The sequence below is a fragment of the Oncorhynchus kisutch genome, linkage group LG1 (genome assembly GCF_002021735.2).
Source record: "Oncorhynchus kisutch isolate 150728-3 linkage group LG1, Okis_V2, whole genome shotgun sequence".
Classification (NCBI taxonomy): Eukaryota; Metazoa; Chordata; class Actinopteri; order Salmoniformes; family Salmonidae; genus Oncorhynchus; species Oncorhynchus kisutch.
The window spans coordinates 66,985,791-67,004,020 of NC_034174.2; the positions used below are offsets into that span (position 1 = coordinate 66,985,791).

General features: G+C 40.4%; 2 protein-coding genes across 3 annotated transcripts in view; both read left to right on the forward strand.

The window, feature by feature from the left end:
- The first annotated feature begins 6,469 nt into the window (after positions 1 to 6,469).
- Positions 6,470 to 9,145, forward strand: LOC109893237 (E3 ubiquitin/ISG15 ligase TRIM25-like). Of its 2 annotated transcripts, none has more exons than XM_020486397.2 (4): positions 6,470 to 6,823; positions 7,061 to 7,162; positions 7,305 to 7,443; positions 8,453 to 9,145. In XM_020486397.2, exons 1-4 carry the CDS (start codon positions 6,524 to 6,526, stop codon positions 9,010 to 9,012), a joined length of 1,101 nt encoding a protein of 366 aa, XP_020341986.1. In that variant the 5' UTR covers positions 6,470 to 6,523; the 3' UTR covers positions 9,013 to 9,145. The 2 variants fall into 2 exon arrangements, with proteins under 2 accessions (XP_020341986.1, XP_020342074.1); XM_020486485.2 differs by having other exon boundaries at positions 8,456 to 9,145.
- A 4,324-nt stretch (positions 9,146 to 13,469) lies between these two features.
- LOC109868213 (mitochondrial Rho GTPase 1-A-like) overlaps positions 13,470 to 18,230 on the forward strand; it is a 37,371-nt gene continuing 32,610 nt past the window's right edge. Inside the window, exon 1 of the mRNA XM_031835742.1 lies at positions 13,470 to 13,836. Within this exon, the coding sequence (XP_031691602.1) occupies positions 13,782 to 13,836 (55 nt within the window). The 5' untranslated portion in view covers positions 13,470 to 13,781. The remainder of the gene's footprint in view (positions 13,837 to 18,230) is intronic.

An 18,230-nucleotide genomic window follows, 5' to 3' on the forward strand; every position in this document is an offset into this window, starting at 1 on the left:
TAAAACTTGTAGCTGTGTCAAGCAGAAAAAGCCAGCCCATGCAACAAGAGCTCCTCTGACAAACATTGTGACAACACAGCCATTTGAACTGGTATGTATTGACTTCCTTCATCTCGACAGATGCAAAGGGGGATATGAGTACATCCTCGTGATTGTTGATCATTTTACACGGTTCACTCAAGCCTACGCCACCACATCAAAGTCAGGTAAAACTGCTGCAAATCTCATCTTCAATGACTTTGCCCTGAAGTTTGGGTTCCCGTCCCGCATCCACCATGACCAAGGGGGAGAATTTGAAAATCAGTTGTTCCATCAGTTAAAGAAACTCAGTGGCATGGCGGGGTCCAGGACAACACCCTATCACCCGATGGGAAACGGTCAAGCGGAACGCATGAACAGAACATTGTTGCAAATGTTAAAGACACTAACTGAGACACAAAAGTAAAATTGGAAGGAGTCTCTGAACAAATTGGTTTATGCCTATAACTGCACCCGTTGCGAAGTGACTGGCTATTCACCATTTTATCTTCTGTTTGGGAGATCACCCAGGCTTCCAGTTGATATGCTCTTTGGATTGTGCACAGAGGCAGGTTCCAGTAACCAGCGAGAATACGTGGAGAACTGGAAACGAGGGATGGAAGAAGCATACGCCATTGCAAATGAAAATGCTCAGAAAGCCGCTGAAAGAAGTAAGAAGTACTATGACACTAAAGTTAGGAGTTCAGTGCTACAGCCTGGCGAGCGAGTTCTGATTAAAAACCTGACACCAAGAGGAGGACCAGGAAAACTCCGTAACTATTGGGAAGATACAATTCACACAGTGGTGAGACAAATGGGTTCAGACCTGCCGATTTATGAATTGAGACCAGAAAAGGGTAGGGGACGCTCCAGGGTCCTGCACAGAAATCTGCTCATGTCCTGTGACCACTTACCTTTTGAGACACAACCAGAAATGACCAAAGTGGACAGAAGTCAGAAAACGAGGAGACACCAGCCTGCGTCACAGACTCTAGATTCTGATGAAGATAGTGGGGATGAATATGACCTTCATCATGAGCCGCTACAGGTTCCCACATCTCCTACAGTACCTGAGGAGAGGAATGCTGAACCAGCGAGAGAGTGGGAACACAGGCCCCCAACAGTGAAACAGACAGTTGCAGTGCCAGTCCCTGATACGCTACCAGCACAGCTTCTTGTTGAAAAGCGGCTGGAGGAGACAACAACAGTTAAAGGAGCATGCCTGCTGAGGAGAGTAACTTGCCTGCTGAAAATTTGCCTGATGATCGTCCACCAAGTGCCTTTCCTTCATATACTGATGCTGCTGAACCTGAGGAACCAGCCTACCCACTGCCACAAAGAGAGAGACACCCTCCAAGACGTATCACCTATGATCAGCTTGGTATCCCTTCCTGCTACAGTATACAGCCACAGCCACAGTTGTTCCCTGTCTACTCTGCACCAGGACTGGTTCCATGGCTGCCATCACTACAGCAATGTTACTTTCAGCCACCTTACATGTATGGGCTTCAGCAAACATGAGACTACAGAGTTGACATGTTTGACCATGGACTACTGTCTGATTTCACAGACTGTCAAAAGAGACAATTTGCAGACTATGCATATAGATCATTAAAATTGATGGACTGTTGATCAATAGTATGAGAAAATACTGCTTATGTTATATAGCTGGTCAACAGATATGGACTGTGAATATAACTTGTTAGTTATATTTGAACTGTGACCCTTGACCTCTGCTCAAGTACTACCTTACAGAAGAGGATTTTCTAGGTCCAGTGCATACGGACTGTTGAAGAAGACAATGTTGGTAATGTTGGGACAACATTTATTGTGTCGGGGAGAGTGTGACAGGTTAAAGGAAATAGTCATAGCCTGTTATACATTAAAAAGTATTAGTAAGTTCATAGTATGTGAGGATCTTAAAACATCTAAGGTTAAAAAGATGCATTCAGTATCAGTTGATAAAGATTGATAACATTCATATAATTGTGTTAAAGTTCAAATCTGTCAAAGGGTACGAATTGTGAGAGTAATGTGTAAATGTTATATTGATTACTTGATTTTGTAGTGCCTAAAAGTGTTAATCTGTGATCTACGAAATGCTCTTAATCTATGAGCCGGAGATCGATTGCTCTGGTCTCCACCCATATTCCTGGGGGAAATCGCGGTCTTTTTCTCATTCAACTAAACGTTAAATTGAGAATACAACACCGTATCACTCTCGTGATTATTTCTCCCCTGTTTTCAGGTACTTTATTGATGATAAAAATAGTAATTACATGTTATAACTCACTAACATGTCAAGAGTGTTTAAGGTGTGTCTTAGTAACGTTTTGAGGAAGTTAGAGTTAAGTTTGAAGAGAGTAATATTAGCCCTGCTCGGTTGAAGTGAAGAATAGCATCGTACTGAGAGTAGCTGCCATTTTATGTCGATTGTGAATGAACATGTACGTTGTTAATGAGATATTTTGCTGTGTTATTTGTATAATGGTTTTTCTGTTGTTTTGTAATGTGTTACTTTTGTGAAATCATTCAACTAAACGTTAAATTGAGAATACAACACCGTATCACTCTCGTGATTATTTCTCCCCTGTTTTCAGGGGCGTAACACATGAACACAGAAATTGGTTCTAAGAAAAGCACTAACATTAAAATTGCCATTACAAAGGCAGTCCCCACCGTTACCAGGATGTTAAGGATGTTGCTCTGGGTGGCCAGTCCACCTCACCCCACAGGAGCAACAGAACAGCCACCAACTCCTTGAGACAAATCAAATGCTCCTTTAGAGCTGCATCTGGTGGCACCTCACAGAGACTGGAGAACAGCCGGCAACACTGCCCCCACACCACTCTCCACCACTTCTCTTCCCAGGAACTGCATGCAGATACACTGAGCTATGCCCAACCGTTACACAGTCATAGAGGCCCAATACAGATTTTGTAGCCACACTGCCCTCCACACCAACCTCTTCAATTCCCCCTAGAACCTCCCTCCTATGCCACCAGACCAGGCCCATCACAGCACAGCTCAACCAGACCCAGCCAATCACAGCACATCTGTCACACCCTGATCTGTTTCACCTGTCCTTGTGCTTGTCTCCACCCCCCTCCAGGTGTCATCCATCTTCCCCATTATCCCCTGGGTACTGATACCTGTGTTCTCTGTTTGCCTGTTGCAGGTTCGTCTTGTTTGTCAAGTCAACCAGACCAGTTTTGTCTCAGCTCCTGCTTTTCTCCAGTCTCTCTTTTTCTCACCTTCCTGGTTTAGACCCTTGCCTGTCCTGACTCTGAGCCCGCCTGCCTGACCACTCTGCCTGTCCCTGAGCATGCCTGCCGTCCTGTACCGTTGCCCAATACTCTGGATTATCGACCCCTGCCTGCCTTGATCTGTCGTTTGCCTACCACTATTACTGTAATAAAAACAATCAACACAGTCTGCATTGGGGTCTTACCTGAAACCTAATATCTCTACCAGACCCGGCCCATCACAGCACACTGTCGAGGGTAGTGCACCTCATGATGCAGTCCACACCATGCATCATTCACATCATCAGCACTCATATGCTGAAGAGTTTGGAGCTTCGCCAGCCACACTGCCCTCCACACCACCCTCCTCAATTCCCGCCACAACCTCTCTCCCAGGCTAGTTTCGGTTTCCCTCCCTACTCCCATCCCCAGGTCAGGCCTGAGACACTCCTGCCCCCCATGGAAGCCCCAACCCTTCAAACAGGAGCCACACCAAGGCCTCCTGTGCACACCCAGAATGCAGCACTGGCAACCACTCTGGTCCTCTGTAGCAGCTCCGCTCCTTTGGTGGGAGCTTCATCCGGGTGGACTGAGCTCTGCCAACACTGCTCTCCCAGCTCCCGGCCCAGCCTCTGCGTCCTGTGACTTGAGGGACGACTGCCAAATGCTCAGTTTGTTCTGCTCTCACGTGGTTGCCAGGGGCCTTGGCAAAGGTTCAGCTCACTCAAAAAATTGTTACAGATGATCTTATGCCTGTTAACTCTTATGTGAATAAGCTGAATACGCCCTCTGACTTCTCGAAGGGGGCTTGGGATAATGCACCTAAATGTGTGAAGTATGATTTTAAAAATGAACACAATTGACATTTGCGTACAAGACTAGTGTCCTGACGTTCTGGTTCTCTCGGAAACATGGTTCAATGGTTCTGTCTTTGATAAAGACATTAAAGTAAATGATTATAATGTATTGAGATGTGACAGATTACAGAAAGGGGGAGGAGTGGCCATATATGTCAAATATAACTCACAGTGTCATAAGAAAAAATGCACCCCCCTCCCCAACATTAAAAATATTTTCACACGACCCTCCCCTTTTACTGTGAAATACATTTAACACCCTCCCCCCTCATAGTATGAACTAAAAATTATGATTTTGACCACAAGTAACAATAACTGTAGTGACCCTATGTTCATAAATGTTGAAATTGAATTTGCCCCTTCAGAATACTTTTGTAGCTCAGTTGATGCCATACAGGGCTACTTGGACTAACCCCATTTTGGTTGACTGAGATTTCTCGGGATTGAGAAGTCTCAAATATACACTACCAGTCAAAAGTATGGACACACCTACTCATTCTAGGGTTTTTCTTTATTTTTACTATTTTTTACATTGTAGAATAATATTGAATACATCAAAACTATGAAATAACACATCAGATAGTAAATATATTTTAGAATTTAGATTCAAAGTAGCCACCCTTGCCTTGATGACAGCTTTGCTCAGTCTTTGCATTCTCTCAACCAGCTTCACCAGGAATGCTTTTCCAACAGTCTTGAAGGAGTTCCCACATATGCTGAGCACTTGTTAGCTGCTTTTCCTTCATGCTTCGGTCCAACTCATCCCAAACCATCTCAATTGGGTAGAGATTAGGTGATTGTGGAGGCCAGGTCATCTGACGCAGCACTCAATTTGACCATGAAGGCCTGATTCACTCAGTTTCCTCTGAACAGTTGATGTTGAAATGTGTCTGTTACTTGAACTCTGTAAATAATTTATTTGGGCTGCAATCTGAGGTGCAGTTAATTATAATGAACTTAACCTCTCCAGCAGAGGTAACTCTGGGTCTTCCTTTCATGTGGCAGTCCTCATGAAAGCCAGTTTCATCATAGCACTTCATGGTTTTTGTGACTGCACTTGAAGAAACTTTCAAAGTTATTGAAGTTTTCCAGATTGACTGACCTTCTTGTCTTAAAGTAATGATGGACTATTGTTTCTCTTTGTTTATTTGAGCTGTTCTTGCCATAATATGGACTTGGTCTTTTACCAAATACAGCTATCAAGTGTATACCCACCCTACCTTGTCACAACACAACTGATTGGCTCAAACCCATTGAGAAGGAAAGAAATTCCACAAATTAACTTTTAACAAGGCACACCTGTTAATTGAAATGCATTCCAGGTGACTACCGCATGAAGCTGGTTGAGAGAATGCCAAGCGTGTGCAAAGCTGTCTTCAAGGCAAAGGGTGGCTACTTTGAAGAATCTCAAATATATTTTGTTTTGTTTAACACTTTTTTGGTTAATACATGATTCCATATGTGTTATCTCTTGTTGTGATGTGTGTTTTGTCCTATATTTATATTGTATTTAAAAATATATATAAGAATAATCCCAGGCCCCCGTCTCCGCATGAGGCCTTTTGCCTTTTGGTAGGCCGTCATTGTAAATAAGAATTTGTTCTTAACTGACTTGCTTAGTTCAATAAAGGTTGTCACGCCCTGACCTTAGTATTCTTTGTTTTCTTTAGTATTTTGGTTAGGTCAGGCTGTGACATGGGTGATATGTGTGTTTTTGTCTTATTCTAGGGTGTTTGTACTGTCTAGGGGTTTTTGTAGATTTATGGGGTTGTTTTCATCTAGGTGTTTATGTTGGTCGATGGTTGCCTAGATTTGTTCTCAATTAGAGGCAGGTGTCCACATCCTACACTTGAGAATACCAGTTTGGGCAAAAAAATAAAATCAGGTGGCAATGCAGCTAGGCTTTCAGTAGGAGAGAAAGTTATGGTTATATACAGTTTTGAGGTGAGTGAATATATTAACCAGAAAAAAATAGAAGCAGGAGTACGGAAAACCGCTGGATGACTTGAAAAACATACAAGACGAACTGGCACAGAGAGACAGGAAACACAGGGATATATTCACCAGGGAAAATAAGCGACACCTGGAGGGGGTGGATACAATCACAAGACAAGTGAAACAGATCAGGGTGTGACAAATACAACCAACAGACGTTATACATGACAAGCCTACAGTTGCATTGATTAACATATGACAAGACACAGACACACTGTATTTCCGTGCTTTCAAACACTCACACAGAAAGAGAGAGATAATTAATTGGTGTTGTTTATTAATTAGGTAAAAAAAAAATATTCGAGAGGAAAAATCCCGTTCGGAAAATTTGCAATCTGCTTTACTGTACCCTCCCTTACTGCACTTTCGGTTTCAATTCAGGCATTCTAGCCTACACACCGAACCGCAATGGCGTTGCTACATGAAGAACTTCTTACAGATATAGCTAAATGTCTCACATGTTCAATATGCTTTGACATTTTCACTGATCCGGTGACTTGTGGCCACAGTTATTGTATGAAATGTTTAGAGGATTATCTACTTGGAAGAGCGAAGACGAGGAAGGATTGTCCCGGTTGCAGAGGAAAAATTCGAACAGGTTTTAAACTGAATAAAAATGTTCTACTTTGTAACATCGTGAATGTTCATTACGAACATAAACGTTTTGTATCCACTGAAGAATTTACAAAAGGACATGAAATGGAAGTGGTAAGTTAAAACGTTGTTTATTTTTTATGAACAGAGTGTGCTTATTGACTCCTGTCGCGATCGACGTCGCTACATAATAACACGGAATTTTAAATAGGAATAAATCCGTTTGGAGGATTCACTTTTATTTATTTTTTACCATAAACAAGTGCACAACTATAAATAACTTTATAGTATTTATCAATTAGTAGAAATAGTTTAATTGTATTATATAATATTACATTATATAATTGTCAGGACTTCAAAGAAAATAAAGCTGAAGAATGTGTGGCCTCACACTCACAACAGACTGATATCAACAGACCATCTGAGCTGGGAACTACTATTCAACAGCAACAGGTAAACTTTCCAGATACAGTATTTACAGTAGGCTACAACTTCCTCCTTAGTTGGTTTTCTTTTTTAAAGATCATATTTTTGAAAGATCATATTTTTGAAAGTTAATTTTCATGCTCCTGTGTTGTGTTATCTTGTCATATAGATGGAGGCCCCTGTTGTTATAAATGACACAAGCTCAGAAGTGACAGATGACAGGTGTCCAGATGTCCCAGCCTCCCATGATGGTCGGGTTCAGGAGTTGCCCATCTCCCCTCCTTCAAATGACAGACACCGGGCTGAAGGTAGACTGTAGAATTTGTCCTATTCTTGAGTCTCATTTGAATATTACTCCTTATAATGTACTGAATACTGTAAATATAATGTGCTGTTTGCACCAATCAACCACTATATACAGTATAGCCATTCGAAGACATCTGTTGAATTAGAGTACATCAGATACCAGTGGATTAAAGTACTTGAATAAAAATACTTTAAAGTACTACTTAAGTCGTTTTGGGGGGTATCTGTACTTAACTTTTAATATTTTGGACTACTTTTACTTTTACTTCACTACATTCCTAAATAAAATAATGTAATTTTTACTCCATACATTTTCCCTGACACCCAAAAGTACTGGTTATCTTTTGAAGGCTTAGCAGGACAGGAAAATGGTACAATTCACACACTTATCAAGAAAACAATCCCTACTGCCTCTGATCTGGTGGACTCACTAAACACAAATGCTTCGTTTGTAAATGACGTTGGAATGTGCCCTTGGCTATCCGTAATTTAAAAAACAAGAAGATTGTGCTGTCTAGTTGGCTTAATATAAAGAATTTGACATGATTTATACTTTTACTTTTGATACTTAAGTATATTTTAGCAATTACTATTAATTTAGATACTTAAGTATATTTGAAACCAAATACTTTTAGACTTTTACTCCAGTATTATTTTACTGGGCGACTTTCCCTTTTACTTCAGTCATTTTCTATTATAAAGGAACACTCCACCCAAAAACAATATTTTGGTATTTGCAAAATGCATCATACAGGGAGGATTTTGGTATTTTGAAAGTTACATATCTTGAAAAATTGATTGCTGACAAGCAAACATTGTGGGACTTTGTCAACAAAGAACTAATGAAACAAATCGTTTTTGGGGGGATTTTTATTTTTTTCGGTATCTTTACTTTTACTGAAGTATGACAATTAAGTCATTTTTTTCTATCATGGTCAGATACCGTAGGCTGATAAACTTGACTGTGTTCATCTAATGACTTCAATCTCACATTTTATCCATGTCTGTCAGCAGGCTTTGCCCCTCCACCCCATCCCCTGCCTGGGGTCAGCTTCTCCTGGCTCACCTTCAACCCAGCCCTAGGCCACAGGAGCCTGACCTTCATACCCAAAGAGCACAGAGTGGTGACCAAGAGGACGTCCTCCGCATGCCATGACGGCCGCTTTGACATCAGCCAGTGGATGGCGGAGCAGGAGTTCAGCGAAGGCTGCCACTATTGGGATGTAGATACGTCGGCGAGCGTGGGCTGGGCCGTCGGGGTTTCCTACCTCAGCATCGGCCGCAGAGATCAGCTGGGTCGCACAGCCAACTCCTGGTGCCTGGAGTGGAGCAGGAACAAGCTCTGCTACTGGCACGATAACATAGAGGAGTTTATCAAACATGGCTGCCCCAGTATCGTTAGACTTGCTCTGGATGTGACGAATGGGACCTTGTCATTTTATAGCCTGTCTGATATTCAGACTCTGCTGCATTGTGTGGAGGAGGGATTCACAGAGCCAGTGAGGCCAGTGTTCTGGTTGTTTGGGCTGAAGCTAAACAATGCTCTGTCCTTTCCTCCTTGCGTGTCATAAGGATATGTGAGGATGGGGACAACATAAAGAGTTGTTGTTTTAAATTATTATTTGTTGTTTTATTTCTCAGAATAGTTCCTGATTACACTAAAGAGGGTTTTTAGTCTCTCTTACTACAAGAACCCTTGGTTTGGTCTTGAACATAATTTCCAGTTGAGTTGAATTTCAAAGGTTATGGAATAAGCTATTTTCACTTTAAATTGACTTAAATGGTGCAGATCTCGGTTCCTTATCGTTTACGTTCACTGCTCCTACGTCTTTGACTCATCCTACTACAATTTATACTTTTATATAATCTTTGCTGTTTTGTCTTTGTCTATAGTTTCTCTTAATGCTAGGGGGTTACGAAACAGTGTGAAGCGCAAGGCCTTATTTTTATTTGCTAAACAATTACGAACAGATTTTTGCTTTTTTCAAGAGTCTCACTCAATTTTGGCTGATGCCAACTTCTGGAGGTCACAGTGGGGCAACGATATTTGGCTTTCCCATGGATCTGAACGCTCTGCTGGTGTCACTACAATGAAAAATACCTTTGGTGGTAATATTCTACACTCGGAATGTGACCCCTTTGGTCACATTATTTGTCTTGTGATCAGTTACAATGACATTACACTCATTACTGTAAACCTCTACAGGTACAACACCAAACATGAGAATGATGAGTTGCTTGAATCTATAGAGAAACATATACTTCATTGGTTATCTAAATTTCCCAATTCGTTATTATTGATAGGAGGGGACTTTAACATTACAATAGATAATTCAACTGATAGATGGCCCCCAGGTAGGCCAACCAATCAGAATCTGGGTTTAATACTTTTTATGGAAAAGTTTGATCTTACTGATATATGGAGAGAGAGGTTTCCGGCCAAAAGATCATTCACTTGGAGTAACAAAACAGGCTCCAGACAATCCAGAATATATTTTTGGCTTATATCCAAATGTATTGATAGTGAGTGTGTTACTACAAATATTTGTACTACTCCCCTCACAGACCATAAGGCTATTTACATTGATATCAAAATATTTACCCCTGATACAAACCTTGGTAGAACATCCTACTGGAAGCTAAATGGCTCATTATTAAATAATGATATAGTTACATTTGAGGTTAAAGATCTGCTCTCACACTTTTGGGAAAGGGCTTGTGAAGAAAAATCTTATTGCAAGAACTGGGAGCTCTTTAAATTTGAGGTGTCCAAATATCTTAGAAAATATGGTAGTAATCTTGCTAAGACCAGAAGAGCTGAGGAGGAAAAGGTGATCATTAAGATAACTTCCCTTTCTCAGAGGTCCCCAGCTGACCTCTTGGGGGAGGAGAAGATGGAACTAATTGAGTTACAAAATAAACTGGATAATATATATAAATTAAAAGCAGAAGGAGCCTTTATTAGATCTAGGAAAAAATGGATTGAGGAGGGAGAACAGAATTCATCCTATTTCTTTAGACTTGAGAAATGTCACTCTAAAAATAACACTATCCATAAGTTAAACATTGATGGTGTTATTACAGATGACCAAAAATGAATCGCTAAATACCGCAGCAATTTTTACAGAAAATTGTATAGCTCTACGTACTGTCAGGAATCCACAGATATGTTTTTTAACTCACTGAATAATGTTCACTCTATCAGTGATATAGAATCTAAACAGTGTGATGAACCCATCAAAGTTGAAGAGATTATAGAGTCTATCAAACATCTAAAGAACAATAAATCACCAGGTGTTGATGGAATTACATCAGAATTTTACAAATTATTTTCTGAACAAGTAGCTCCCTTCCTATTTGAAATCTTTTTAGAGAGTATTAAAAACAATGTTCTCCCTCCTACAATGAGTCAGGGGTTAATAACACTGATACCTAAACCCAAAAAAGAAGTGCTGCTCATCGATAACTGGCGTCCAATTTGTCTTCTTAATAATGACTATAAGATATTAGCCTCACTACTTGCAAAAATTATTAAAGAAGTCCTGGATGCAATCATTGATGAAACACAGTCTGGCTTCATGAGAAACAGACATATTTCTAACAATGTCAGACTAGTATTAGACGTACTTGACTACTCAGACCTAATAACTGAGGATAACTTCATATTATTTTTAGATTTTTATAAAGCATTTGACACAGTAGAGCATCAGTTTCTCTTCCACTCCCTTGAGAGACTTGGCTTTGGGGATTTTTTCTGTAAGGCTATTAAGACTCTCTATGCAAATGGTAACAGCTCTATCAAATTGAAATATGGCACCTCACCTAGATTTGAGTTAAAGAGAGGAATTAGGCAAGGTTGTCCTATCTCTCCGTACCTGTTTTTATTAATCACCCAACTTCTTGCAAATTCTTTAAATAATAGTCCTGTACAAGGTATCTCCATAGCTGGTAAAGAAATTATTATAAGCCAGCTGGCTGACGATACTACACTTTTACTGAAAGACGCTAACCAAATTCCCATATCGATCAATGTGATACAATCCTTTTCCAAAGAGTCTGCTCTATATCTTAACATTAAGAAATGTGAACTCATGGCTGTCAAAGATTGTGTGACACCTTCATATTATGGTATTCCAGTAAAAGAAGAACTTACATATTTAGGCATAACCATTACAAAGGATCAGAAGTCTAGAGGCTTTCTAAATTTTAACCCTCTTATTAAAAAAACCCAGAAGAAACTAAATCAATGGCTACAGAGGGACCTATCTTTAAAAGGTAGAGTCCTAATAACCAAGGCTGAAGGTATCTCTAGACTAACATATGGTGCGCTATCTTTATATCTTGACCGTAAAATAAGCAAGGAGATAGACCAGATGCTTTTCAACTTTCTTTGGAGAAACCGTACCCATTACATTAGGAAAACTGTTGTAATGAACACTTATGAGAATGGAGGAGTGAATTGTCTGGATTTTACTACTTTAAATAATACTTTTAAGATCAATTGGATAAAACAATTCCTAAGAAGACCCACTTCTATCTGGAATTTTATTCCTCATCATGTCTTCTCTACTTTTGGTGGCCTTAACTTCATGTTGTTTTGCAATTATAATATTGACAAAGTTCCAGTGAAACTTTCTGCTTTTCATCGGCAGGTTTTCTTGTCATGGTCCTTAATTTATAAACACAATTTTTCTCCACACAGATATTATATATGGAATAATCGTGATATATTGTATAAAAATACCTCTCTGTTTTTAGAATATTGGTTCCGAAATAATATCCTATTGGTGAGCCAACTGGTAAATGCAGAGGGTCTTTTACTCAGTTATAAAGAATTCTTATCACTTTACAAGGTCCCTGTAACACCTAAAGATTTTGCAATTGTTTTAGATGCCATTCCCTCAGGTGTTGCTATGTTATTCAGGAACATGTCAAGAGCTGACCCTCAGAGCCTACCTTCTGTTGACCCTGTTGACTCATCAGTAGGAAAGATTTGTTTCTCTTTTGGTCCATTCAACAACAGAGCGATACGATCCTTGTTTCAGCAGGATGTTGTATCTATACCTTATGTCATGCCTTATTGGAATGGATTTATTGATAATATCTGTTGGAAAAAAGTATGGATGTTGCCACACACATACCTACTTGTTAACAAAATTAAGGAAGTTTCCTTTAAAATTATTCATAAATATTATCCTGCCAACCACTATATGAAGAAGTTTAAGGAAAACATCAACTCAAATTGCTCCTTTTGTAATGACTACCTAGAAACAGTTGTGCATCTTTTTTGGCATTGTATGCATGTAAGAAAACTGTGGCAAGACATCAGTAGGTTTATAATTGAACACATTTATGAAGATTTTACATTATTGTGGAGAGATGTACTGTTTGGATTCTTTACATACAATAGAAATAAGCGGAATCATTTTTATGTAATTAATTTCATTATTCTTTTGGCCAAATTTCATATACACAAATGTACATTTACAAACAGAAAACCACATTTTCATACCCTACAAAAATAAATTGAACTGTATTTTAAGACGGTTAAATGCTCTACTAACAAAAAAGTTGTTAGAATTGTAAGTATATGCATGTCCCTTAAGGTCCTTGTGTAATTGTAATGTGATATTGTACCCCGTAGCTCGATTGTCCATTGTTTGTAATCTATGTATGCTTGTGTTCCCTCATGTGCTTTATGTATTGTTTTGAAAATCATTTTTAAAAAATTAAAAAACATAAAGAGTTGTCTGTTTACGAGTGAGATAAATAAAATAACATATTTAGTAATTAATATATTTAGCACAATATTCCTATTAGAGGTCAAAATAAAATGACAATCACCCATATTTTTTATGTTGCTTTTTTATTTCACCCAAAGAGTGTATGGAGTTTTGCGTTGTTATAGTAGCTGTACAATATTTGTCTCCTCGCTCGCCTCGTTGGAGGCGGGTCGTAATTTCATGTTCAGGCTAGCTTGCGCGGTCGTAACATTCAAGTTTGTGTGCAGACGAATGACTAATAATATAAATGTCAACCTCAGCAGCTACGCTTTATGTCTGAGAGGTTAACTCTTTCAAAGAACCCGTTTGGTAATATCATTCAGTGCAGGGCATTTACTACGAAGTTAACTCTTTCAAAGGACCCGTTTGGTAATATCATTCAGTGCAGGGCATTTACTACGAACGCAACGTCAGTTTGGTTTATGTTGGTGAAGCTCAACTGGGAAAATGTAAACGTAAGCCAGGCCACATAGCGGAACGTGGCTGTATTAAACCACACGAGAACATAAATGATTTCATGAACGCATTTGCAGATTTGGTCTTCAGCAGTGGTGAAGATGCGGAAGGACGTCAGAATATTACTGGTGGGAGAGCATAAGTGGATTTGTTTTGGTCTACTCCGTAGTTCTGTTTTACTGTCAAGCTCGAACCTGCATGCATGACAGCCAGCTGGAGTAGCGAGTAATGCTGATGAAAGGACTCGGAGGAATAACGTTATCTAGCTAGCTGTGTTCCACTAGGTTCATCCAGTTTTATAGCTCACGTTACACTACCACATACACACACCATGATGTTAACTACACACTACTCAGCTAGTAGTGTCATAACATGGCTATCTAGCTAGTATCCTTAACAATTTGATGTTTAGACCCAAGTTACATTGGCTATTTACCATCTGCTGTAAGGCTGACAAACTGCCTGTCCACATTACTTGTTTGTCATATCAATGCATGGTTTGCCTTTATCTAAGCCGTTGATATCTAAGCAATCAAGAATCGGCTTCCTATTTGGCAACAAAGCCTCCTTCACTCATGCTGCCAAACATACCCTCGTAAAACTGACTATCCTACCGATCCTTGACTTCGGCAATGTCATTTACAAAATAGCCTCCAACACTCTACTCAGCAAATTGGATGCAGTCTATCACAGTGCCATCCGTTTTGTCACCAAAGCCCCATATACTACCCACCACCTCGACCTGTATGCTCTCGTTGGCTGGCCCTCTACATATTCATCGCCAAACTCACTGGTTCCAGTTAATCTATAAATCTTTGCTAGGTAAAGCCCCGCCTTATCTCAGCTCACTGGTCACCATAGCAACACCCACCCGTACCACGCGCTCCAGCAGGTATATCTCACTGGTCATCCCCAAAGCCAACACTTCCTTTGACTGCCTTTCCTTCCAATTCTCTGCTGCCAATGATTGGAACAAATAGCAAAAATCACTGATGCTGGATGGAGTCTTATATCTCCCTGTCTAACTTTAAGCATCAGCTGTCAGAGCAGCTTACCAATCACTGTACCTGTACACAACCAATCTGTAAATAGCACACCCTACTACCTCATCCCCATATTATTTATCTTCTTGCTCTTTTGCACCCCTGTATCTCTACTTGCACATCATCATCTGCACATCTATCACTCCAGTGTTAATGCTAAATTGTAATTATTTCACCTCTATGGCCTATTTATTGCCTTACCTCCCTACTCTTCTACATTTGCACACACTGTACATAGATTTTTCTACTGTGTTATTGACTGTACGTTTGTTTATGTGTAACTCTGTTGTTTTTGTCTCACTGCTTTGCTTTATCTTGGCCGGGTCGCAGTTGTAAATGAGAACTTGTTCTCAACTGGCCTATCTGTTAAATAAAGGTGAAATAAAAATTCTGTTTGCTAAATGTCAGCTTTAGTTAATGTGTTCAAAACATTCACTCTCTCACCTAGGTAGCACCTGTCCACTTGACATATACTTTTGGCCATGAAGTGTATGTGGACACCACTTCAAATGAGTGGATTTGGCCATTTCAGCCACACCCTTTGCTGACAGGTGAATAAAATCAAGCACACAGCCATGCAATCGAGGCTGCCGAGGGCTGAAGCGCGTAAAAATCGTCTGTCCTCAGTTGCAACACTCACTACCAAGTTCCAAACTGCCTCTGGAAGCAACGTCAGCACAATAACTGTTTGTCGGGAGCTTCATGAAATGGGTTTCCATGGCCGAGCAACCAAGCCTAAGATCACCATGCGCAATGCCAAGCGTCGACTGGAGTGGCGTAAAGCTAGCCGCCATTGGACTATGGAGCAGTGGAAACGCCTTCTCTGGAGTGATAAATCACGCTTCACCATCTGGCAGTCCGACGGTTGAACCTGGGTTTGGCAGATGCCAGGATAACGTTACCTGCCCGAATGCATAGTGCCAACTGTAAAGTTTTGTTGGGGAGGAATAATGATCTGGGGCTGTTTTTATGTTTCGGGCTAGACCCCTTACTTCCAGTGAAGGGAAATCTTAACTCTACAGCATAAAATTGCATTCTAGACCAGGCCTGGGCAATTATTTTCCATGGAGGGCCACATTAGAATATATTTTTGCCATTGCATGCCAGAATCATATTACAGGATTATACATCATGTGTATGACTGTGTTTACAGATATCTACTGTAAATCACATCCAGACATGCTACTTAACTTTTTAAACATGCACAGAAATGAACCACATTCATGTTCTCCTTTTGGTAGGTATTTTCTTTATTAAACATGCAATGAACTACACCGAGGGAAAAGTACACGGTGCATTCAGCACCATGGACAGAACTCTTGTTAACGGGTATGCACAAAAACACAAGAAATTGAGAGCTCAACATTGCATTTAAACTACTCAATCAGTGTGAGGGGTGAAGTCTCTGATGGGCATTGACTAGAGCAGTGAAGTCGGATATAGTTTCTGGCGTTGCTTTGCGCAGGATTGCAGAGAGTCAGTAAGAGATGATCTGTGCCTTGACTTGTTATATTTCATCACTGAAAATGTCTGTTCACATGCATAGGTTGACCCAAACAGTACAAACATCTTCTGAGCATGACTCCTAATCTTTGGAAAGTTTTGTTAAGCGAGATGCATAGAACCTCATCAGTGCCATTGTTTTGAATAGTTCTCCAATCATTGCATCAGACTGAAGATCGGTAAACTCAAGTTGCAGGTCAATGTGCGTTATCCACATTGAATGTGAAAGGAGAGGAAACCAACAGCATGTCATTTTCCAACTCTTTGAAATCCTCAAAATGACGAGAACTCGCCTTTCAAAGCACGCAGCAGCGATGTATACAGACTATTAGTGTCGGAAGGTGGGTGAGATTGTTGGCTTCTACTTGGCGGGTCAGGAGGATTAATTTTCCCTTGAAGGCTATGACTAGGCTGTACATCTGATGTGCAAAAATACCAAAAAACACCCTACATTCATTGTCTACTTTCCTTTTCTTTGAAAAACACATTTTTGCTCAATTTCTAGCTAGCTATTATTTGTAACTGTGATGTGTCAGCCTGTCAGTCACTGTCTGTCCTCGTGCAGTTGTTATTTATACGTGCCTTCAAAAAATAAATGTTCCACAAGTGATGGGTGTTAAATCATTACACAAAGGCAAGCATTCATTGGGCTTTTAATTTGAATAAAAAATGTTTTTCAAAACTTTACTATCGCAAATTCTTTATGTGATCTGAGCATAATTCCACGGGCCCTATTGAATCAGGTCGCAGGCCGCATATGGCCCTGTGTGGAAGAACTTGACTGGCCTGTACAGAGCCCTGACCTCGAACACTAATGCGCTTGTGGCTGAATGGAAGCAAGTCCCTGCAGCAATGTCCCAACATCTAGTGGAAAGCATTCCCAGAAGAGTGGAGGCTGTTATAGCAGCAGAGGGAATGATTTTGGAATGATATGTTCGAAAAGCAAAACAGGTTTTTAGAAATGTTTGCAAATTTATAAAAAATTAAAAAACATACCTTATTTACATAACTATTCAGACCCTTTTGCTATGAGACTCGAAATAGAGCTCAGGTGCATCCTATTTCCATTGATTATCCTTGATGTTGCTACAACTTGATTGGAGTCCGCCTGTGTTAAATGCAATTGATTGGACATGATTTGGAAAGGCACACATCTGTCTATATGAGGTCCCACAGTTGACAGTGCATGTCAGAGCAAAAACCAAATCATGAGGTCAAAGGAATTGTCCGTAGAGCTCTGAGATAGGATTGTGTTGAGGCACAGATCTGAGGAAAGTTACCAAAACATTTCTGCAGCATTGACTGTCTCCAAGTGGCCTCCATCATTCTTAAATGGAAGAAGTTTGGAACCACCAAGACTCTTCCTAGAGCTGGGCGCCTGGCCAAACTGAGCAATCGGGGGAGAAGGGCCTTGGTAGGGAAACCTTGGTCAGGGAGGCACCATCCCTACGGTGAAGCACGGTAGTGGAAGCATCATGCTGTGGGGATGGTTTTCAGCGCCAGGGAATGGGAGACCAGTCAGGATCGAGGCAAAAATGACCGGAGCAAAGTACAGAGCGATCCTTGATGAAAACGTGCTCAGGACCTCAGACTGGGACGATGGTTCAACTTCCAACAGGACAACGACCCTAAGCACACAGCCAAGACCACACAGGAGTGGCTTTGGGACAAGTCTCTGAATGTCCTTGAGTGACCCAGCCAGAGTCCGGACTTGAACCCAATCAAATATCTCTGGAGAGACCTGAAAATAGATGTGCAGCAACACTCCCCATCCAACCTGACAGAGCTTGAGAGGATCTGCAGAGAAGAATTAGAGAAATTCCCCAAATACAAGTGTGCCAAGCTTGTAGCGTCATACCCAAGAAGACTTGAGGCTGTAGTCGCTGCCAAAGGTGCTTCAACATAGTACTGAATAAAGGGTCGGAATATGTAAATGTAATATGTAATTTTTTACAATTTGTCATTTAAAAAATGACATTCAATTTGAAATAAATGTGCAAACAT